Source organism: Pongo pygmaeus, chromosome 13 (genome assembly GCF_028885625.2).
Source record: "Pongo pygmaeus isolate AG05252 chromosome 13, NHGRI_mPonPyg2-v2.0_pri, whole genome shotgun sequence".
Taxonomy (NCBI): domain Eukaryota; kingdom Metazoa; phylum Chordata; class Mammalia; order Primates; family Hominidae; genus Pongo; species Pongo pygmaeus.
In genome coordinates, this window is record NC_072386.2 from 84,625,704 (window position 1) to 84,649,828 (window position 24,125).

General features: G+C 40.3%; 1 protein-coding gene across 2 annotated transcripts in view; it reads left to right on the forward strand.

The window, feature by feature from the left end:
- The window catches only part of MFSD14B (major facilitator superfamily domain containing 14B), an 81,727-nt gene that overhangs the window by 23,016 nt on the left and 34,586 nt on the right, over positions 1 to 24,125 (forward strand). For both annotated transcript variants that reach the window (XM_054501540.2, XM_063649698.1), the window contains exon 2: positions 13,028 to 13,123. In XM_054501540.2, coding sequence (XP_054357515.1) covers positions 13,028 to 13,123 — 96 coding nt within the window. The remainder of the gene's footprint in view (positions 1 to 13,027; positions 13,124 to 24,125) is intronic.

Below are 24,125 nucleotides of genomic sequence, written 5' to 3' on the forward strand. Positions count from 1 at the left end.
TACTGTAACCTGCTTTATCATCAAGGTCTTTATGACCTGTATCTTGTGCTCCCTATCTTCATCCTGTGAGTTAGAATTCCTTAACTGTCTGGGAATACAGCCCAGTAGGTTTCAGTCTCATTTACCCAGCTCCTATTCAAGATGGAGTTGCTCTGGTTCACACGCCTCTGACAGTTCTAGGCTTCACTTACAGTTAAAGTATTCTAGAGGCAGAAAAAGAATCTCTGCTCTCTCTTCTCTGTATTGCATTTTAAAAATTGAGATATATTCACATACCATACAGTTCATCATTTTAAAAGTATACAGTTTGGTTTTTTAATATATATTCACGGTGTTGTAGAACTATCACTATCTAATTCTAGAACATTTTCATCTCCCCAAAAAGAGTCCCTATATCTATCCATTAACTGTCACTCTCCGTCCTCTCCTTTTTCTCAGATCATTCGCCCATTTTTTAACTGGGTTGTTGTATTAGTGACTTGTAAGGGCGCTTTCTATGTTCTTAAGTCCCTTATCAGATAAGATTGTTGGCAGATACTTTCTTCCAATCTGTAGCTTATCTTTTCATTCACTTACCAGTGTCTTTTGCAGAGCAGAGGTTTTTAATTTTAGTGAAGTCCAATATATCAACTTTTTCTTGCGTGTGGCATGACTTTAGTCTTGTACCTACAGACTCATCTTGAAACCATGTGACCAAGGTCACTTATATTTTCACCTAATTCTCTAGCAGCTAATAGTTTTGCATTTTATTTTTAATGCATGATGTATTTTGAGTTACTTATTTTTATTTTGGTATATATGCATAACATAGTTTTAAAGTTTCAGTTCAGTAGCATTAAGTACATTCACATTGTTGTGTACTCATTACCACTGTCTGTCTCTAGAATTTTTTCATCATCCCAAACTGAACTCTGTGCCCATTAAGCAATAACTCCCTAGCCCCTGGTAGTCACTATTCTACTTACTATGAATTTAATTACTGTAGGTACCTCATATAAGTGAAATTATGCCATATTTGATTTTTTGTGACTGGCTCCTTTCCTTTCCATTTCCATTTCCATTTCACTCTTGTTGCCCAGGCTGGAGTGCAATGGCGTGATCTCGGCTCACTGCAACCTCTGCCTGCCGGGTTCAAGTGATTCTCTTGCCTCAGCCTCCCAAGTAGCTGGGATTACAGGCGCCCGCCACCACGACCGGCTAATTTTTTTGTATTTTAGTAGAGACGGGTTTGCACCACGTTGGCCATGCTGGTCTTGAACTCCTGACCTAAGGTGATCCACCCGCCTCGGCCTCCCAAAGTGCTGGGATTACAGGCATGAGCCACCGTTACCGGCCGTGACTGGCTTATTTCACTTACTACAACGTCCTTAACGTTCATCCATGTTGTGGCAGTCAGCTTCCTTTTTTTTTTAAGGTTGAATGATATTCCGTTGTATACATGTACCATATTTTGTTTAAACATTCATAAGTTGAACATTTGGGTTGCTTTTACGGTTTGGCTATTGTGAAGAGAATTCTGTGAATTTGGGTATATAAAAATCTGTTCAAGTCCCTGCTATTTTTTCTTTTGAATAGATACCCAAAAGTGGAATTGCTGGGTCATGGAGTAATTCTATTTTTAATTTTTTGAGTACCTGCCAAACTGTTTTCCATAGGGGCTGCACCATTTTACATTCCTACCAACAGTGTGCAAGGCTTCTAATTTCTTCATGTCCTTGCTAGCACTTATTTTCTTATTTAAGAAAAAAATCACAGCTGCTGTAGTCTGAATGTGTCTCCCAAAATTCATGTGTTGGGAACTTAATTCCCAGTGCAGGAGTATTGGGAGGTGGCGCCTTTTGGGAAGGGTTTATGTCATGAGGGCTACACCATTATCAGTGGATTAATGCTGCTATTAAAAAGGGCTTGTGGGAGAGGGCTCACCCTCTTTTGCCCTTCCACCTTCTGCTTTGTGAGGATGCTGTAAGACTGTCCACCCCAGATGCTAACACCTTGTTTTGGACTTCCCTGCCTCCAAAACTGTGAGAAAATAAATTTCTGTTATTTATAAACTACCCAGTCTCAAGTATCCTGTTACAGCAGCACAAAACAGATTAAGACAGTAGCCATCCTAATGAGTATGTGGTGATATCTCATGGTTTTGATTTGCATTTCCCTAATGATAAGTGATGTGTATCTTTTCTTTTTTCTTTCTCTTTCTTGTTTTTTTGGGGGACAGATTTTTGATCTGTCTCTTAGGCAGGAGTGCAGTGGTGCAATCTCGACTCACTGCAAACTCCGCCTCCCAGATTCAAGCAGTTCTCCTGCTTCAGCCTCCAGAGTAGCTAGGAACACAGGCATGCACCACCATGCCTGGCTAATTTTTGTATTTTTACTAGAGACAGGGTTTCGCCATGTTGGCCAGGGTGGTTTCAAATTCCTGATCTCAAGTGATCTGTCTGCCTCGGCCTCCCAAAATGCTGGGATTACATACATACATGTGCCACCGCGCCCGGCCTATGTGTATCTTTTCATGTGCTTCTTGGCCATTTGTGTATCTCTTTTAGAGAGGTCTATTCAGTTTCCTTGCTTGTTTTTAATTGGGTTGTTATTTTGTCTGTGAGTTGAAAAAGTTTATTATATATTCTAGGTATTAATCTCTTATCAGATGTGTGATTTGCATGTATTTTGTGCCATTCTGTAGATTGCCTTTTCACTGTCTTGATAGTATCCTTTGATATACGAAGGTTTTTCATTTTGATGAAGTTTGATTTATGTATTTTTTCTTTTGTTGGCTGTTCTTTTGGTGCCATATCCAAGAAGTCATTGTCAAATCCAATACCAGGAAGCTTTCCTCCATGTTTTCTTCTAAGAGTTTCATAGGTTTTGCTTTTATGTTTAGATTTTTGGTCCATTTTGAGTTAACTTTTATATGTGGTTTAGGGTAGCGATCCAACTTCATTCTTTTTAATGTGGATATCCAGTTTTTCCATCACCATTTGCTGAAAGACTGTCCTTCCTTTCTCATTAAATGGCCTTGGTACCCTTGTTGCATATCACTTGTGACATATATGTATTTACTTCTGGGCTTTTTATTTCCAGGCTTTTAATTTATTTTTTTTAAAGACTAGGCTGGGCGCAGTGGCTCATGCCTGTAATCCTAGCACTTTGGGAGGCTGAGGCGGGCAGATCATGAGGTCAGGAGATCGAGACTATTCTGGCTAACATGGTGAAACCCCGTCTCTACTAAAAATACAAAAAATTAGCCGGGCGTGATGGCGGGCGCCTGTAGTCCCAGATACTCGGGAGGCTCAGGCAGGAGAGTGGCGTGAACCCGGGAGGTGGACCACGCTTGCAGTGAGCGGAGATCACGCCATTGCACTCCAGCCTGGGCGACAGAGCGAGACTCCGTCTCAAAAAAAAAAAACAAAAAACTGGGCTTTGCCATGTTGCCCAGGCTGGACTTGAACTCCTGGGCTCAAGTGATTCTCCTGTCTAAGCTTCCTCGGTAGGTAGAAATACAGGCACAAACCACCATGCCCACTTGGGCTTTTTATTCCGTTGGTCTGTATGTTTGTTTTTATGCCAGAACCACACTGTTTTGATTGCCATATGTTTATAGTAAGTTCTGAATTCAGAAAGTGTGAGATAATTTTTTTTCTTTTTCAAGATTGTTTTGGCTATTGGGGGTCCCTTAAGATTCTATATAAATTTTAGGATGGAGTTTTCTATTCTTGCAAAAAGCATCATTGGGATTTTGATAGGACTGGCGTTGAATCTGCAGATCACTTTTGGTAACAGTGATACCTTAACTATATTAAGTCTTTAAATCCATGAACATGGGATGTCTTTATGTTTATTTATACCTTCTTTAATTTCTTTCAGCAGTGTCTTACAGTTTTAAGCATAGAGGTCATTCACTTTCTTGGTTAAATTTATTCCTAAGTATCTTATTCTTTATGATGCTATTGCAACTTGAATTTTTTTTTTTTTTTTTTGAGGCTGGGTGTCACCCTTGCCCAGGCTGGAGTGTAGTGGGGTGATCATAGCTCACTGCAAACTTGAACTCCCAGTTTCAAGTGATCCTCCCACCTCAGCCTCCTGAGTAGATGGGACCACAGGTGTACGTCAGCACGTCTAGCTAAGTTTTTTGATTATTATTATTTTTTGAAACACAGTTTCGCTCTCATTGCAGGCTGGAGTGCAATGGCGCAATCTCGGCTCACCACAACCCCCGCCTCCCGGGTTCAAGTGATTCTTCTGCCTCAGACTCCCATGTAGCTGGGATTATAGGCGGGCACCACCACACCCAGCTAATTTTGTATTTTTAGTAGAGACAGGTTTTCACCATGTTGGTCAGGCTGACCTCAAACTCCCAGCCTCACGTGATCTGCCTGCCTCGGCTTCCCAAAATGCTGGGATTACAGGCGTGAGCCACTGCGCCCAGCCATTTTTTGATTATTAGTAGAGACAAGGTCTTACTATGTCGCCTGGGAGGGCCTCAAATTCCTGAGCTCATGCTGTCTTCCTGCCTTGGCCTCCCAAAACATTAGGATTACAGGTGTGAGCCACTGCACTCAGCCCAATTTGAATTTTTTAAGTTTCACTTTAACATTGTTAACCTTTAGTGTATAGAAATGCAGCTGATTTTTAATGTTGATTTTGTATCTTGTAACTTTGTTAAATTCATTTATTAGTTGTAATAGGTTTTTTGTGTGTGGAATTTTTAGGGTCTTATGAGATCTTGTCATCAGCGAACAGAGATAATTTTACTTCTTCATTTCCAGTTTGGATGCCTTTTCTTTCTTTTTCTTGCTATATTTATTACTCTGGCTAGAATTTCCAGTATTGTATTATACTGAATAGAAGTGGGGAAAGTGCGCATCTTTGTCTTGTTTCTGATCTTAGAGGAGAAGTTTCCAGCCTTTCCCCATTGAATATGATGTGAAGTATGGGTTTTTCATATTTGGCCTTTATTATTTGAGATAATTTTATTCTTTTCTTAGTTTTCTAAGTGTTTTTATTATGAAAGTGTGTTGAATTTTATCAGATGCTTTTACTGCATCAATTAAGATGATTATGTGGGTTTTTCCTCTTTATAATGTGTTGTATTACATTGATTGGTTTTCATAGGTGAACTGTTACTGCATTCTTAGAATAAGTCCTTGGTTATGGTGTATAACCATAATAAACTGCTTAATAAACTGTTGAATTTGGTTTGCTAATATTTTGTTGAGGATTTTTGCATCAATGTGCATAAGGAAAATTGGTCTGTAGTTTTCTTTTTTTTTTTTTTTTTTTTTGAGATGGAGTCTTGCTCTGTCACCCAGGCTACTAGAGTGCAGTGGCGTGATCTCAGCTCACTGCAACCTCCGCCTCCCAGATGCAAGCAATTTTCTTGCCTCAGTCACCTGAGTAGCTGGGATTACAGGCACGCACTACCACGCCCGGCTAATTTTTGTATTCTTGGAAGAGGCGTGGTTTCACTATGTTGGCCAGGCTGGTGTCGAACTCTTGACCGTGTGATCCACCCGCCTCGGCCTCCCAAAGTGCTGGGATTAGACGCATGAGCCACTGTGCCTGGCCCTATAGTTTTCTTGTAGTGTCTTTGTCTGGCTTTTTTAGAGTATGGCAGTACTCCCTGATATGTGATTTTGCTCTCTGTGGTTTCACTTTCCATGGTTTCAGTTACCCGAAGTCGGCTGAGGTTTGATAATCCTAAATGGAAAATTCCAGAAATAAAAATTCGTAAGTTTTAAGTTACACGTCACATTCTGAGTAGTGTGATGAAATATTTTGCCATCTTGCTCCATCCCGTCGTCCAGCATTTACACTCTATATGCTGCCCATCTGTTAGTCAGTCAGCCATCAGTTATCGGATGGTCTGCAGTATCACAGTGCTTGTGTTCAAGTAGCCCTTATTTTATTTAATAATGACCAAAAGCACAAGAGGACTGTGCCTAATTAAAAATTAAACTCAATCATAGGTGTGTGTAGGAAAAAACAGTATATACAGATGGTCCCAAATTTGATGGTTGGACTTAAGATTTTTCAACTTTACCTTGATGCAAAAGCAATATGCATTGAGTATGCACCTCTACTTATGATTGGGTTGTCTGGATAAGCCCATTGTAGGTTGAATATATCATAAGTCTAAAGCGACTTTCAACTTAGTATATTTTCAACTTATAGTCGGTTTATTGAGACGTAACCCCTTTGTAAGTCGAGGAACAGCTGTATAGGGTTTGGTACTTTTCGAGGCATCCACTAGGGATCTTGGAATGTATCCCCCTTGGATAAGGGGGCAACTACTGTAATGCTGGCTTCAGAGAGTGAGTTAGAAAGTGCTCCTTCCTCTTCATATCTTGGGAAGAGGTTTAATTCTTTAACTTTGCTGGAATTCTGGGAGGTTTTTGATTACTGATTCAGTCTCCTTATTAGTTATAGGTCCATTTATATTTTCTCTTTCTTCATGATTCATTTTTAGTAGGTTATGTGTTTCTAGGAGTTTGTTCCTTTTATTTCATTTATCCAGTTTGTTAGCTAATTGTCTATAAGACTCCCTTATAATCCTGTTTCTGTAAGGTTGACCATTATTATCTTCTCTTTCATTTCTGGTATTAGTAATTCAGATCTTCTGTTTTCTTGGTTTGTCCATTAGTTTGATATTTTCATTAAATCAATTTTTGGTTTTGTTGATTTTCTCTTCCCTTTCCTTTTTCTGTTTTTTTTTTTTTTTTTTGAGACGGAGTCTCGCTCTGTCACCCAGGCTGGATTGCAGTGGCACGATCTCTGCTCACTGCAAGCTCCCGTGCCTCCTGGGTTCAAGCGATTCTCCTGCCTGAGCCTCCTGAGTAGCTGGGACTACAGGCGTCTGCCACCACGCCCGGCTAATTTTTTTTATTTTTAATTTTTAGTAGAGAAGGGGTTTTTACCATGTTAGCCAGGATGGTCTGGACCTCCTGACCTCGTGATCTGCCTGCCTCGGCCTCCCAAAGTGCTGGGATTACAGGCCACTGCACCCAGCCTCCTTTTTTTTTTTTTTTTTTTAAGGCAAGGTTTCACTCCCTTCTCCCAGACTGGAGTACAGTGGTATGATGATGGCTCATTGCACCCTCAACTTCCTGAACTCAGGCAATCCTCCCACTGCAGCCTCCCAAATAGCTGGGACTATAGGTGTATGTGCCACCATGCTTGGGTAAACTTTTTCTTTTTTGTATTTTTAGTAGAGACAGGATTTCACCATGTTGCCCAAGCTGGTCTTAACTCCTGGGTTCAAGTGTTCTGCCCGCCTTGACCTCCCAAAGTGCTAGGCTCACACTGCACCTGGCCTGATTTTGTCGATTTTTCTGTATTGCTTTTCTGTTCTGTATCACGTTTGTATCTGCTCTGATCTTACCTTCTTTCCTTGCTTTGAGTTTAGTTTGCACTCTTCTAGTTTCTTACGGTGGAAAGTTAAATTATTGATTTGAGATCTTTTATAACCACACATCTACAGCTGTACACTTCCTGTTAAGCGCTGCTTTAAGCTGCATTCAACTGGTGTGTTGCATTTTCATTTTTGTTCAAATGAAAGTTTTGTAACTTTCCTTGTGATTTCTTGTATCTGTTATTTAGGAGTATGTTTTAATATTTTAATATTCATGAATTTTCCAAGTTTTCTTATGTTAATGATGTCTAATTTCATTCTGTGTGGTCAAGAACATAGTTTGTATAAACTAACTCCTTTTAAATTTATTCAGACTTGTTTTACAGTCTTCTTATGTGCACATGAGGATTTATATCTTGTTGGGAAGAGTGTTCAATAAATGTCTGTTAGGTTTAGTTAGTGTACAGTGTTACTGAAGTCTTCTATTTCTTGCTGATCTTCTATTTGTTCTATCAGTTACTGAAAATGGGTATTGAAGTCTCCAGCTATTGTTGATTTGTGTATTTGTGCCTTTTATTTTTAGAGAGTATTGATGCCGGTAGGTGAGGATGATGGCTTTTTTTTTTTTTCCTAAACGAGACTGGAGTCTCACTTTGTGGCCTAGGCTAGAGTGCAGTGGTGCAGTCATAGCTCATTGTAGCCTTAAACTCCTGCGCTCCAGCGATCTTCCTGCCTCAGTCTCCTGAGGAGGTGGTACTACAGACACATGTCACCATGCCTGGTTAATTTTTTAATTTTTTGGAGAGATCGAGTCTCACTATGTTGTCTATACTGGTCTTGAACTCCTAGCCTCAAGTAAATCTCCCACCTGCCGCCTGAGCCTCACAAAGTGCTAGGATTACTGGCATGAGCTACTGCACTGGGCCTATTTTTTTCCCCCCCTAAGAGATGGGGTTCTTGCTGTGTTGCCCAGGCTGGATTTGAACTCCTAGGCTCAGGTGATCCTTCCAAGTAGCTGGGACTACAGGTGCACACCACCACTCCTGGCTGAGAATGATAATTTGATGTTGCATTGTATAAATATTTTTAATATTGATTCTAAAGGGGTCCTATAAATCAATATGAAAGATTAAAGTCACCAATAAAAAATTGACAGAAGATGAATAGGCAGTTCACAGAAAAAGAAATGCAAATTCCTAATCATAGGAAAGAAGCTCAGCTTCATTGGGAGTAAGGGAAATACAAAATAAAATTAGATAACCATTAAAAAAATCAAATTAGCAAAAATTTTAAAATTATTATTATTTGAGATGGAGTCTTACTCTGTCCCCCAGGCTGGAGTGCAGTAGTGTGATCTTGGCTCACTGCAGCCTCTGCCTCCTGGGTTCCAGTGGTTCTCCTGCCTCAGCCTCCTGAGCAGCTAGGATTACAGGCACTTGCCGTCACGCCTGGCTAATTTTTGTATTTTTAGTACAGATGGGTTTTTGCCGTGTTGGCCAGGCTGGTCCCAAAATGCCTGCCTCGGCCTCCCAAAGTGCTGGGATTACAGGCATGAGCCACCGCACCTGGCAAAAAATGTAAAAATTATTGTGCAGTCTTAGGATATGGCGGGACAGGTATCCCCCAAAATTGTTAATGAGACTGTAAGTTGTTCTTTTTTTTAATTGTTAATGAGACTGTAAGTTCTTTTCTTTTTAGCAATCTGTTTAAAGCTTTTTTGTGGTTACCTTTACATATTATTAGGAATACCTCCCCATATTCATCACCCTACTGCAACAAGGCCAATCTTGTTTTACCTGCATTTTCTGTATACTGGTTTATGTCTTGACTGCATTGAATCCAGGTTTTTTGTTTCATTTTGTTTTTTCAAAGAATACTTCTTAAGTGGTGGTATTTTTTTATTGTATTACATCATGTGGCAAATGGTCTCTGTCTGTGATGTTATGATTGATCAGGTTTCAGGTGTTTTCAGTTTGATTATTCCCTTGTACCTTGTCAGCTTTTACCCAGTGATTTCAGTGGCCATTAATGGTCATGGCCTAGATTCACTATTTCAGTAAGGCTGTGAAGTGGCAGGATTCTAAGTTAATTATTCCTTTCTTCATTTGTTGGCCGATTTTTTTTTTTGAGACAGAGTTTCGCGCTTGTTGCCCAGGCTGGAGTCAGTGGCGTGATCTTGGCTTACTGCAACCTCCTCCTCCCAGGTTCAAGCCATTCTCCTACCTCAGCCTCCCTAGTAGCTGGGATTACAGGCACCCGCCACCAAGCCTTGCTAATTTTTGTATTTTTAGTAGAGATGGGGTTTCACCATGATGGCCAGGCTTGTCATGAACTCCTGACCTCAAGTGATCCGCCTGCCTCAGCCTCCCAAAGTGCTGTGATTATAGGTGTGAGCCACTTCCTCTGGCCCAGAGTTAATTTTTGCTGTTACAGTGTTTTAGCTTTGTGCATATGGTACCTCATAGTTTAGGGATAAAGTAGAATTGTTGCTTCAAAGGGTAAATATGTAATTTGTCTAGATGTTGCTGCATTTTCTTCCATAGTGGTGTACCATTTCTATTTGCAGTTTGTGTTTCTTTTCAATTGCATCATCAATAGAAGTTTACAAACGTTTGAATTTTTGAATTTTTAATGTCTGATACTGAGAACTTGTGTTTGAATTTAGCTTAATTTTGCATTTTTCTTAATACAAATGAGGCTACTGAAGGGACATTTGATTTCAGTGAACTGGTTCATATTTCTTGCCAATCTTTTTATTGGGCTGTTAGTCTTTTTCTTAACATTTTTAGAAGCTTTTTATATGTTAGAGATATTAGTTGATTAGGTGACATAAGATGAAGTATTTTTTTGACTCATAATTAGTGAAACTTTTAAATTATAATTGGATTGTAAATTAAAATGTGTATATTCTTTGGCCCTGCAACTTCACTTCTAGAAATTTATCCTAGAATGCTAATAAAAGGATATTAATAGTCCCACCATTTTCACCCTTATGTGTATAGCCAAGGGAACTGGAAACATGTTCATACAAAAACTTGTACATCAATGTTTATAGCAGCATTATTCATAATAGCCAAAGATGGAAACGACCCAAGTGTCTATGAACTGATGAATGGATAAACAAAATGCAGTATATTGATGCAGTGGAATATCATTTAGCTATAAAATTTAATGAAATACTGACACATGCTACAACATGGATGAACCTTGAAAATATGCTGATTGGAAGAAGCTAGACACAAAAGGCTACATGTGGTGTGATTCCATTTATGCATTCTATTTATGTATGATCCCAGAATAGGCAAATCCATAGAGACAGAAAGTAGATTAGTGGTTCTGAGGGGAAGTAGGGGGAGAAGGAAATGAAGAATGTCTCCTAATAGGTGTAGGGCTTCTTTTGGGGGGTGATAAACATGTTCTGGAGTTAGATAGTGGTGATGGTTGTATAATCTTGTGAATATTCTAAAAACCGCTGACTTGTGTGCACTTGAAAATGGTGAATTTTATGAAATGTGACATATTTTTTAAAAATAAAATGCATAACCTCAATCTAATCATGAGAGAATATTAGATTAATTGAAATTGAGGGATACTCTATAAAATTATTGGTGAAGAGTATACTAGTATTCCCTGAAAGTATCAAGATCATGAAAGTAAAAAAATGAAAGTCTTGGGAACTGACTTAGATTGGAAGAGCCTAAAGAAATGTGAGAACTAAATGCGGTGTTAAATCTTTGATTAGATTCTGAACCAGAAAAAGAAAATGGGAAAAATGGCAAAATTCAAATAAGGTATGTAGATTAAAGTTTTGTTGCAATGCTAATTTCCTGGTTTAGATAATTATACCATGGTTATAGAAGATTTTAACATTTGGGGAAGCTGGGTGAAGGATATACAGGAACTCTTGGTTTTTGCAACTTTTCTGTAGGTTTAATATTATTTCAGAATCTAAAAAGTTAATTGCAGCAGTTTTAAATAAGTGAAAATTCCATGTACCCCTATCAATATTCGATTGGTTAAAATTATGGCATATGGCACATTCATACAATGAGATACTGAGTAGTTAGCTATTAAAAAGAATGTGGGCCGGGTATGGGGGCTCATACCTGTAATCCCAGCACTTTGCAGTAAGCTGAGATCACGCCACTGCACTCCAGCCTGGGCAACAAAGCGAGACTTCATCTCAAAAAAAAAAAAAAAAAAAAAAAAAGCTAATTAAGAAACAACCCTAATACTTAATGGCTTAAAACAACAACCATTTATTACAATTCTTTGGGTTAATGGTTTGAGTGGAACTCAGCGAGAGTTCTTCACTGATTTCTCTCGTTGTGTCTCATGCTTCTGCAGTCACCTGCAGGCTTGATTGTAACTGGGTCGTCTAAGATGGCCTTGCTCTTATGTCTGACGGTTGGTGATGGCTGTTAACTGGTTTGTCTGTGAGGCTTTGATAGGGAGAGTTTCTTATCCTCTCATATGCCTGTGGCAGGAAGATATTTCTCCTTGTGGTAGTCTTGAAGATCTTTGGCAATCTAGGTTCAGAAATCCATGTTTTCACTTCACCTGACTGTTGGTTAGAGGAAGTTGTCAAACCAGCTTTGATCTAGGGACATGGAGAAACAGACTGAACCTTTTGATGGAATTGGCAGCAAAGTCATATTGTGAAAATGTGTGTGTACAGGGATGAGAGCAATTTGTAGCTCTTTGTTTTTGCAGTTCTTTGTTTTTGCAGTTTTCCACAGGAGGATGGAATAAGATTTGTATTTTTAAAAAGTTCACTCTGAGTGTAATGTCACCACAAGTTTGGAGGGGACAGGGAAAACGAGTCAAGGCAGGGTTAACAGGTCATTGCAGTAATCAGTGGGAGAGATGATAAATAAGAGCGTGCAAAGACATTATTGCACACTTTTCATCCTCTGCTTCAAAACATCTCTGGAATTGGGATATCTCAAGATATTCCATACTGATTTAAAGTCATCCGAGCTGTCCCTCAGGCCTTTGAGCATGTGATACCCATACCCATCTCTCTTATTATGTAGGTAAAGAAACTTCAGCCCTAGAGAAGTTAAGTTGCTAAGGAACACATAATTCGTAAGGGACAGAGCAGTCAGATCCTGGAACCTTAGTCTCTTGAAGATCCAGTTGATTTTCTACTAAAGCTCCAGTGATTTGCATCGGTGGGACAGATCGAAAGTCTATAATCTTTTTTTTCCAGATAGAGTCTTGCTATGTCGCCCAGGTTGGAGTGCAGTGGCGGGATTTCGGCTCACTGCAACCTCCGGCACCCGGGTTCAAGCAATTCTCCTGCCTCAGCCTCCCAAGTAGCTGGGACCAAGTAGCCCGCCACCATGCCTGGCTAATTTTTGTATTTTTTAGTAGAGGTGGGGTTTCACTATGTTAACCATGCTGGTCTTGAACTCCTGACCTTGTGATCTGCCCGCCTTGGCCTCCCAAAGTGCTGAGATTACAGGCTTGAGCCACTGTGCCCAACTGAAGGTCTATAATCTTAGCACCTTCCCTTATTAGGGAAGTGAAGGCATCAGGGATAACACAGAATGAAGTTTTATTTTAAATGACAGAGGTAGGCCCTAAATTTATTTTACACATTTTTTTCTATACCATTTTAAGATAATAGATTTCTTATATTTCTTTGCTAATTTTCATAATAACTTTCTTTTTTAGCTACAAGGCTTTGGCCGACCAAGTGTGTACCATGCTGCTATTGTCATCTTCCTTGAATTCTTTGCGTGGGGCCTATTGACAACTCCAATGTTGACTGTAAGTATTGCTGAACTGGGTTTGTGTTTTGTAAGAGAAAGAGATAAGTTCTTAGGCATGTATCACTGTGTATGTCTAGATACGTGTTTGGTGTTTGGGAGTAGCTCTTGATAATGATTTCAAACAGCTTGTTTCATTTTTTTTTTTTTCCATTGTGCTTTCTGAATCACATGTAACACAAAACACCTCTTTAAATATTCCTGGGTAGTACTGCACTTCTATTGAAGTAGACTTGGGGGTGCTGTTATACAAATGAACTGTGTATGTTTAGGAAGATCTTTAAGATACTCTACAGCAGCAATTCCCAACCTTTTTTTAGCACTAGGGACTGGTTTCGTGGAAGACAATTTTTCCACAGAATTGGGTTGGTTGGGGGATGGTTTCAGGATGAAACTGTTCCACCTTAGACCATCAGGCATTAGTTAGATTCTCATAATGAGCGCAACTTAGATTCCTCACATGCACAGTTCAGAGCAGAGTTCGCACCCCTATGAGAATCTAATGCCGCTGCTGATCTGACAGGAGGCAGAACTCAGGTGGTAATGCTTGCTCGCCTGCTGCTCTGTGTGGCTGGGTTCATAACAGGCCACAGACTCATAGGGTCCTGTCCTACAGGAAATTGCAGAGCATTGTTGAAGTCTGTAACTTCTTTAGGAGGATGTTAATGGTCTTTGACTTAAGAACATAGTAAATAGCAGATTGGTGAGTACTTTGTAACAATGAGTAATAATTGTAGGAATGTCTAAATTTCAGTTTTTCGTAGCTTATCTATAGCCATTTCTTCTGAGGTGGTATTGAATATCTTAGCAAGAACTTGTATGTTTCATCTATGATGTGGTTAGAAGGAAGAGAGATGCCAAAGAAAAGATGACGGGGGCAGATCTTAGGTGGCTTACAACTATTTAATGCTTAATTTTAATAAAATATTTTAAATTGGAGTTAAGTTTCAGTTGTCTTAATTATTCTTTAAAAATTATTGATGGGCCGGGCACAGTAGCATATGCCTTTAGGCCCAGCTATTCAGCAAGCTGAGGCAGGAGGATTGCTTGAGCTCAGGAGTTCAAGTCTAGCCTGCGCAACATAGCAAGACCCCATCTCTAAAAAAACGAAAATTAAAAAAAAAAAAAATTGGAGCTTAACTCTTCCTAATCATCATTTTGCCTTACTAAAGAATCCCTCTGGGTATGGATAATCTTTGTTCTTAAATAAGGTTTAGACAGCAGAGAACTTTAGAGGGTGGCTGTTAGCCTGTTAGCCTTATGTAAGACTTTGCTATGAACCTTTTAAAGTTTTTAATTCTTCTGGCACATTTAAAATACAGTTTGAGGCCTGGTGCGGTGGCTCACGCCTGTAATCCCAGCACTTTGGGAGGCCAAGGCTGGTGGATCACCTGAGGTCGGGAGTTCGAGACCAGCCTGACCAACATGGAGAAACCCTGTCTCTACTAAAAATACAAAATTAGCTGGGCATGGTGGCGCATGCCTGTAATCCCAGCTACTCAGGATTCTGAGGCAGGAGAATTGCTTGAACCCAGAAGGTGGAGGTTGCAGTGAGCTGAGATCGTGCCATTGCACTCCAGCCTGGACAACAAGAGTAAAACTCCATCTCGGAAAAAAAAAAAAAAATACAGTTTGATTAATTAAAATTATAACTTGGGTGGAACACAGGACTTAAAAATTGCCTGCATCCTTAATCCTTCTTTTTTTCTTATTGCAGTAGTTTTTCCTTCATAGTAGGAAACCTATAGTAGGTTATTAGTTATTAGTTAATGAGGATAATTAGTCCCATTTTGAGTTTCATGAGATTCTAATTTTCCTCACTGTTTGCATAGTGCTGCCTGGGATATAGTCGGTGCTTAATAAATATATTCTTTGAACAAACACATGTGTTTGTTCAGGACACATTTTTAATATGAATATAGATAAACCAACCCACTTTTTTTTCCATTTAAAAAAATTATGGTAAAATACACATACCATTTTCACTGTTTTGAAGTATACAGTTCAGTAGTATTAGATACATTTCATTATGTTGGGTATCTGTCACCACCATCCATCTCTAAAACTCATTTCATCTTTTAAAAATGAAACTTTAGGCCGGGCGCGGAGGCTCACGCCTGTAATCCCAGCACTTTGGGAGGCTGAGGCAGGTGGATCACTTGAGGATGGGAGTTTGAGACCACCTTGACCAACATGGTGAAACCCCGTCTGTACTAAAAATACAAAATTAACTGGGCGTGGTGGTGCACGCCTGTAATCCCAGCTACTCGGAAGGCTAAGGCAGGAGAATTGCTTGAACCTGGGAGATGGAGGTTGCAGTGAGCCAAGATCGTGTCATTGCACTCCAGCCTGGGCAACGAGTGCAAAACTCTTTCTCCAAAAAAAAAAAAGCCCAACTCTGTGATAGTTTGACTATGCTATAATGTGTGTAGGTGTGAATGTCTTTTTTGTTTATTTTACTTGGGGTTTGTTGAGCTTCTTGTTTCCGTAGATTAATGCTTTTCATCACGTTTGGGAAGTTTTTGAACATTATTTCTTCAAATATTTTTACTGTCCCTTTACTCCTTTTGAGACTCTCATTATAGGTAAGTTCCCGCCCCACCCCCCTGACAGAGTCTTGCTCTGTCACCCAGGCTAGAGTTCAGTGGCGTGATAGCTCACTGCAACCTCTGCCTCCTGGGTTCAAGCAATTCTCCTGCCTCAGTCTCCCGAGTAGCTGGAATTACAGGCGTGTGCCACCATGCCCGGCTAATTTTTGTATTTTTATTAGAGACGGGGGGTTTCACCATGTTGGCCAGGCTGGTCTCGAACTCCTGACCTCCTGATCCGCCCGCCTCGGCCTCCCAGAGTGCTGGGATTACAGGCATGAGCCACTGCGCCCGGTCATAGGTAAGTGTTTTACACTTGATAATGTCTCATACATCTCTGAGGAGCTGTTTATTTTATTTTTATTTTTATTTTTTTGCCAATGTTTTCTATGCTTTTGTTTGAATAATTTCTATTTATTTGTCTTCAAGGTTTGTTTCTTTCTTTGTTCTTCTTAAATTGTCTGTGTTGTCACTTTAGTGGATTGTTGATTTTGATTACCAAATTTTTAACTGCAGCATTTCCACATTTCTTTTTTATAATTTTTATATTCTATTTGAAATTTCCTATTCACTGAGTAATTAACATGCTTTTTTTTTTGGAGACGCAGTCTTTCTCTGTCACTCAGGCTGGAGTGCAGTGGCATGATCTCGGCTCACTGCAACCTCCACCTGGTTTCAAGCGATTCTCAGCCTCCCGAGTAGCTGGGACTATAGGTGTGTGCCACCACGCCCGACTAATTTTTGTATTTTTAGTAGAGACAGGGTTTCACCATGTTGGCCAAGCTGGTCTCGAACTCCTGACCTCAAGTGATCTGCCTGCCTTGGCCTCCCAAAGTGCTGAGATTATAGGCGTAAGCCACCACACCTGGCCCATACTTTAATTCTTTTTTTTTTTTTTTTTTTACGAGGTGGGGTCTCGCTATGTTGTCTAGGCTGGTCTCAAACTCCTGGGCTCAGGCAGTCCTCTTGCCTTGGTCTCCAAAAGTGCTGGGGATTACAGGTGTGAGCCACCACATTTGGTCTCCTCTAATTCTTTAAACATGGATTCGTTTAGTTCTTTGAACATATTTATAGTATCTGCTTTGAAGTTTTCGTCTGCTATATTCAACATCTGGGAACACTCAGAGACTCTTTCTGTTGACTCCCTTTTTTACCTGAGTGAGTTATACATTCTTGTTTCTTTGCATATTGCAATCATTTTTTGTTAAAACCTGTATATTTAGATAATATAGTTTTGCAATTTTGGACTTTTTTTTTAAGAGACAGGGTCTCACCCTGTTGCCTAGACTGAAATATAGTGGCACAATAATAGCTCACTGCAACGTCAAACTTCTGGGCTCAAGCAATTGTCCTGCTTCAGCCTCCTGAGTAGCTAAGACTACAGTTGTGTACCACCACGCTTGGCTAAAGCTTTAACTTTTTTTTTTTTTTTTGAGACAGAGTCTCTCTCTGTTGCCCAGGCTGGAGTGCAGTGGTGCGATCTTGGCTCACTGCAACTTCTGCCTCCTGGGTTCGAGCGATTCTCCTGCCTCAGCCTCCCGAGTAGCTGGGATTATAGGTGCCTGCCACCATGCCTGGCTCTTTTTTTTTTTTTTTTTTTCGTATTTTTAGTAGAGACGGGGTTTCACCGTGTTAACCAGGATGGTCTGGATCTCCTGACCTCATGATCCGCCTGCCTCGGCCTCCCAAAGTGCTGGGATTACTGGCGTGAGCCACTGCACCCGGCCTTTTGTTTTTATTTTAGAGATGGGGTCTTGCTATGTTGTCCAGGCTGGTCTTGAACTCCTCCTCGCCTCAGACAGTCTTCCCACCTCAGCTTCCCAAAGCATTGGGATTACAGGCATGTGCCACTACACTTGGCCATGGATTTTGATTTTTTTCTCACCTTGAAGGTTGTTTTTGTTTTGCTTGTTTAGTAACTTGCTTGGACTAAATCTGTGAAGTCTCTACAGTATGCAGCTGCTGATGTCTCTTTTCAGTTTTTATTTTTATTTTTATTTTTAAGCTTGGCTTTCTTGGGTTCTCTGTCTCCATTATTTAGGGATCAGCCAGATTGGTAACAGATTATAGTTAAACACCTCGAGCCAGTAAACTTTCAGCTCTCTACTAATGGATCTGTATGTGAGCTGGAAGTGCATTCTTACTTGAGGCCATGTTTAGTTCTTCCCTGGCTTTTGCTCTCTGCCAGATTCTCTTGAAATCTCTGTATGTGCAGTTTCTGATGGCCGAGGATGTATGAGTGGCCAAGGATGTATATTGTCTAGAGTCAACTGATTAGGGGAGAGCTTTTCAAGCCTCTTGTGGCTGTCTCACCTCCTACAACTACCTGTTATATCCCTGGCTTAGTCCACCAGTCTGCCACTAGTCTTCCGTGTTTGCCCTGTTAACTTGACAACACTCCAAATCCAGTGAGTCCTCTCAGGCAGCAGCATGCCCTGCTTAAACTAATACCCACAGAGCTGGGATTGGGAGAGGGGCAGGAGTCTGGTAGCAGCTCAAAACTGAAAACCACCGTTTCTGCCTGAAGTTCAGTAACTTAATAAATAAATGCTCCCAGTTTGTTTTATGCCTTTGGTTGAATTCCAAAGCACTGAAATAGGTCTATACAGCTGTACTGAAAGATAATTTGTTAATCTTTTTATACTGTCGTGTCAAATGTGAGAAGTCTGACAATTTTTTTTTTCTTGTAGACATTGGGTTTATAATACTTTCTTTTTTTTTTTTAAATTCAAGGCCAGGCGTGGTGGCTCACACCTGTAATCTCAGCACTTTGGGAGGCTGAGGTGGGCAGATCACGAGGTCAGGAGTTCGAGATTAGCCTGGCCAACATAGTGAATCTCCGTCTCTACTAAAGATACAAAAAGTAGCCAGGCATGGTGGCACGCGCCTGTAGTCCCAGCTACTCGGGAGGCTGAGAAAGGAGAATCGCTTGAACCCAGGAGGCAGTGATTGTGGTCAGCCAAGATCACGCCACTGCACTCTAGCCTGAGCAGCAGAGTGAGACTCTGTGTCAAAAAAATTAAAATTAAAATTAAAAAGTAAATAAATGAAAGAAATTCAGATCAAACCATTAGAGGGTTCCTATAATATTTCTGAGTAACATAGTTAGAAAAACCAGTGGATTAGCTGATATCTCAATACTTTATGCACTTTTCAATTTCTGTATTTCCCTGATTGTCCTAAAAACCAGAAAATAGGAAAGCTGTTCTACCCTCGCAATATAAAATTATAGGATTTTGAGCTGTGTTAGGAGTTTGATCTGACGAAAATACGATTCTATAGAATAATATATTTTCCTAAAGTTTCCTCATGGCTAAAATAAAATAGGAACCAGATACCTTTTTGTGTAAGCTTTTAGTGGAAGTATAATGTGTACAGAAAGATGTACAAAATACACAGCTTGATGAATTTTTATACAGTAAGTACACTTATATATCCAGTACTATACCACACTCCCAGAAACAATCCTAAGTAATTTCTGTCCTTGTCACATTTCTAATATGACAGTTTGGCCTTTGTGTTTGTGTGTTTAATATTATATAAGTGGAATCATACAATGTATACTCTTTGTTGTCTGGCTTTTTTGGCTTAGTACGTTTATGAGATTAATCCATGTTGTATGTAGCAACATTTCATTGTTGTATAGTGTGTTGTTACATAACCACATATGATTTTCTGTTATCTTGGGCAGGAAAGGATTAATTCAGCAGGCCTGAGTTGCTCAAGTCTTTCATGTTCCCAAGAGGACCATTTTCTGTGACTGGTCGTTGACAGGCCAGAATTGAGCTCTTGGAATATTTTGCGTTTTGTGTGATTGAATCTTTGAACTTCACTGTTCCAGTTTGTGCAAACAGCATTATTTATGGTGAACACCTCCTTTCCTTCTCATGAACTAGAGAGCTTTGGTAGCTGGTCATTCATTGTGTGCCTTCAAGATCACCCGCCAAGAAAAACCCTGGACTCCTAGGCTTTTGTGAGCTTCCATAGTAGACAACACTTCACATAATGTTGTTATAGTTTCTCTTTTTCTTTTCTTTTCCTCCGAGACAGAGCCTGGCTGCTGTTGCGCTATCTCGGCTCACAGCAGCTCCGCCTCCTGGGTTCAAGTGATTCTCCTGCCTCAGCCTCCCGAGTCCTGGCTAGTTTTTGTATTTTTAGTAGAGATGGGGTTTCGCCATGTTGGCCAGACTGGTCTCAAACTCCTGGCCTCAAGTGATTCACCCGCTTCGGACTCCCAAAGTGCTTGAGCCACTGTGCCTGGCCATTGTTACAGTTTATTGCTGGAGGAATTAAATGCTTTATGTGTGACTCCACTGGGAGAGGACCCTTAGAAGCATGCATCTGGCTTCCTCCAGACTTTGCCTGATGTCACTTTTCCCTTTGCTGATTTTGCTTTGTGTCCTTTTACTGTAATAAACTGTAAGTATAACAGTTTCAGAGTCCTGGAATCCTCTTAGCGAATTGCTGAACTTAGAGATGGTCCTGAAGTCTACTGACACAAATCCATTCTGGTGTTGGACATTTGGGTTTCCAGTTTTTGCCTATCACAAATATTGCTGTTGTAATATTTCTTGTATATATTTTTTGGTGAACATGTATACGTGTTTCTTGGAGTATATATCTGGGAGTAAAATTGCATGGTTGTGTTCAGCATCACTATGTGGTGCTAAAAGTTTTCCAGAGTGGGTAAACAATTTACTCTTCAGCCAGGCAGACTCCATATCTTCACCAGCAATTTGAATTCTGGTAGGTACATTATGGTTTTAATTTGCATATTCCTAACGACCAATGATGTTAACCCCCTTTACATATAACATATATTTATTGGCCATGTGAATATCTTCTTGTTGTCAGTTCATGTGTTTCATCAGTTTTTAAAAAATTGGGTTGTGTCCCTTTTTCTTATTTGTAGGAGTTCTTTATATATTCTGGGTACAATTTTTTTCATGTGTACGTTCGTTTGTCTCTATACGCACACATATACTTATTATTGATATCTTTTCCTTATTCTTGGATTGTCTTTCTTCCTTTTTTTTTTTTCGAGATGGAGTCTTGCTCTTGTTGCCTAGGCTGGAGTGTGCAGTGGTGCGATATCGGTTCACTGCAACCTCCGCCTCCCGGGTTGAAGCAGTTCTTCTGCCTCAGCCTCCCAAGTAGCTTGGAATACCAAGCCTGGCTAATTTTTGTATTTTTAGTAGAGATGGGGTTTCACCATGTTGGGCAGGCTGATCTTGAACTCCTGACCTCAAGTGATCTGCCTGCCTTGACTTCCCAAAGTGCTGGGATTACAGATGTGAGCCAGAATGCCCAGCCTGGGATTGCCTTTCTGTTCTCTCTCTCTTTTTTTTTTTTTTCAGGGTAGGTAAAGTATTTTTATTATAAATTTCAGGATCTAAAAAATGATTTATTACATTTACTAAGATTAAGGTGACCTTTTTGAACCAAGCCACGTGTGCCCTGCATAGTGACGTCGTGACCCTCGGGCATGGAAAAAGACACAGGTCTACCCAGATAACCCGGATAACCTTCTGAGGTCTCCTCAGCCCTTTTCGCTAGTGGTCACCCACCACTATGGTTACTTGCCAGGAACATCTCTATTGCTGGATGGTCCCTGTCTATAACCCTGGGTTAGTATATTTTTTCCGATATGTGACCTCAGTCTTACTACTGACTAGTTCTATGGGTCTCTTGCTAGGTGGTAAGGATTTTTATTCTTGGGCTTATAGAGCCAGTTAGATCATAACTCTTATGAAATATAGAGTGTCCTAAATATCACTGAAATAAAAAGTAGGAAAAAGAAGCTTGAATTTTAAGACTGAGGCTGCTCTGCAGATTCTAGTTTGGCTTTCAGAGTTCAAGAATGGCGGCATCTTCACCTGAATTCTTCAATGCCAGGGCCTTTCTGGTCTCTTAATGCCTTTGGATGACACTAATTTTAATTGAATTTAAGTTTTTATGTAGTTGAATTTATTTTTCCTTATGGTTAGTGTTTTTAAAAAATCCTGTTTAAGAAAACTTTTTCTACCACAAACCTTAATTGGTTTATTGTTCTCATGTAGTCCTATCATCCAAAAAGATCATTGTGTTTGGTAGGGGGTCAGTATTCACTTTGGTTGCAGAAGAATATATAGTTGAACCAGCATCATTTATTGAAAAAATTCTTCTTTCCCCACTGTACTGTGTCACCTTTGTCATAAATGAGACAACCGTCCACATATGGGTTTGTTTCTAAATTTTTTAGTACTGTGTTGAGCTATATTTCCTTGTGCCAACACCATCCTGTGTTAACTTCTATAGTAATATTTTTTTTTTGTGGCGGGGGCAGTGGAGTCTCACTCTGTCACCCGGGCTGGAGTGCAGTAGTGCGATCTCGGCTCACTGCAACCTCCGCCTTCTGGGTTCAAGTGATTCTCCTGAGTAGCTGGAATAACAGGCGTGCACCACCATGCCTGGCTAATTTTTGTATTTTTAGTAGATATTGGGTTTCACCATGTTGGCCGGGCTGGTCTCGAACTCCTGACCTCAGGTTATCTGCCTGCCTCAGTTTCCCAAAGTGCTGGGATTGCAGGTGTGAGCCACTGCACCCAGCCATAATATCTTGTATAAATTCCTTAGTGTGGTTCATTTTCCTCAAGATTGCCTTGGTCTAAGCCTTTTTTATGTCTGTATATATATATTTTATAATCAGCTCTTCAATACCCACAAAATAATCTGCTAAGAATTTTGATTATGATTGCATTGACTATAGATTGATTGTGGAAGAATGGACATATTGTTGTCTGCTTTTTTTTTTTTTATTCTTTGATTGAGAGTCTCACTCTGTTGCCCAGGCTGGGGTGCAGTGACTAGATCTCAGCTCACTGCAGCCTCTGCCTCCTGGGTTCAAGTGATTCTCCTGCCCCGACCTCCTGTGTAGCTGGGACTATAGGCGTGTACTACAACTGGCTTTTTTTTTTTTTTTTTTTTTTTTTTTTTAATAATAGATATGGGGTTTCAGCGAGGCTGGTCTTGAACTCCTGGTCTCAAGTGAGTATGTTGTGGAGAAATACTTTGAGACTGTCCAGATATCTTGTTCCTTTTCTGTTGTCCTACTAATTTTAGCATCCATAAATGCTTGTCTGCAACTGTTTTTACTAAAAACTGTGGTATTTGTCTAATGACATCTGTTTCCCTATTTTGTTCAAGATCAGCCTCGGCGAAACCCCATCTCTACTAAATTAGCCAGGCATGGTGACGCACTCCTGTAATCCCAGCTATTCAGGAGGCTGAGGCAGGAGAATCGCTTGAACCCGGGAGGTGAGGTTGTGGTGAGCCGAGATCGTGCCACTGCACCTGAGCCTGGGTGACAGAGTGAGACTTTGAATCAAACAACAACAAAAAGACAGTATGTCTGTTCTTCCCCAATTATTCTGTGGTCAGTGCAATCATAATCAAAATTCTTAGCAAGTTATTTTGTGGCTATTGAAGAGCTGATTATAAAATACATGGAGACATAAAAAAGGCTTAAACCAAGGCAATCTTGAGGAAAATGAGCCACACTACAGAATTGGTCATGGATGAAATCATGGGGTGTCGAAGCTGTCTTCTTGAGTTGAGTCAGTTCCTGAGTTGGGGCCACAAGATCAGATGAGCCAGTTTATCGATCTGGGTGGTGCCAGCTGATCCATTAAGTGCAGGGTCTGCAAAATATCTCAAGCAGTGATATTAGGAGCAGTTCGGGGAGGATCAGAATCCTGTAGCCTCTAGCTACCTGATTCATAAACCATAATTTCTAATCTTGTGGCTAATGTTGGTCCTACAAAGGCAGTCTAGTCTACAGGCAAGAAGGAGGTCTGCTTCAGGAAAGGGCTATTATTGTCTTTGTTTTAAAAAACTATAAACTAAGTTTCTCCCAAAGTTCATGCTATGCCCAGGAATGAACAAGGACAACTTGGAGGTTAGAAGTAAGATGGAGTCGGTTAAGTTAGATCTCTCACTGTCTCAGTCATAATTTTGCAAAGGCTGTTTCAAGTTTACAGTCAGGTTGTAGCCAGTTTTCCACCTGTAGTCTAGATACCTGTGGTTACTAGAGTGTAGTTCTTCAGCCCAGGTGGAAAGCCTTATTCCCTAAAATTTAATGCAGGGACTGGTTATAGGTACTGTTGCTCTGTGAAAGTGTGGATATTCTAGAGTACTGAAGTACTCTATGGGATTATGTGGTCATAGGACTTTGTGCACTTTTGGCAGCCATAAGAGATCTGGGGCACCATCCTTTTTGAATCTCATTCCATTCAATTCTGCAAGTATCCCACTTAGAAGTCCCACAGTTTTCAGAGAACTATGCTTGTGATTGTTATCCTGGTGCCATATCTGTAGGTCAGCAGCTTTGAGAGGAAGACACCAGGGAGCTTACTTTGTGACCTTTTAGTACCCTTT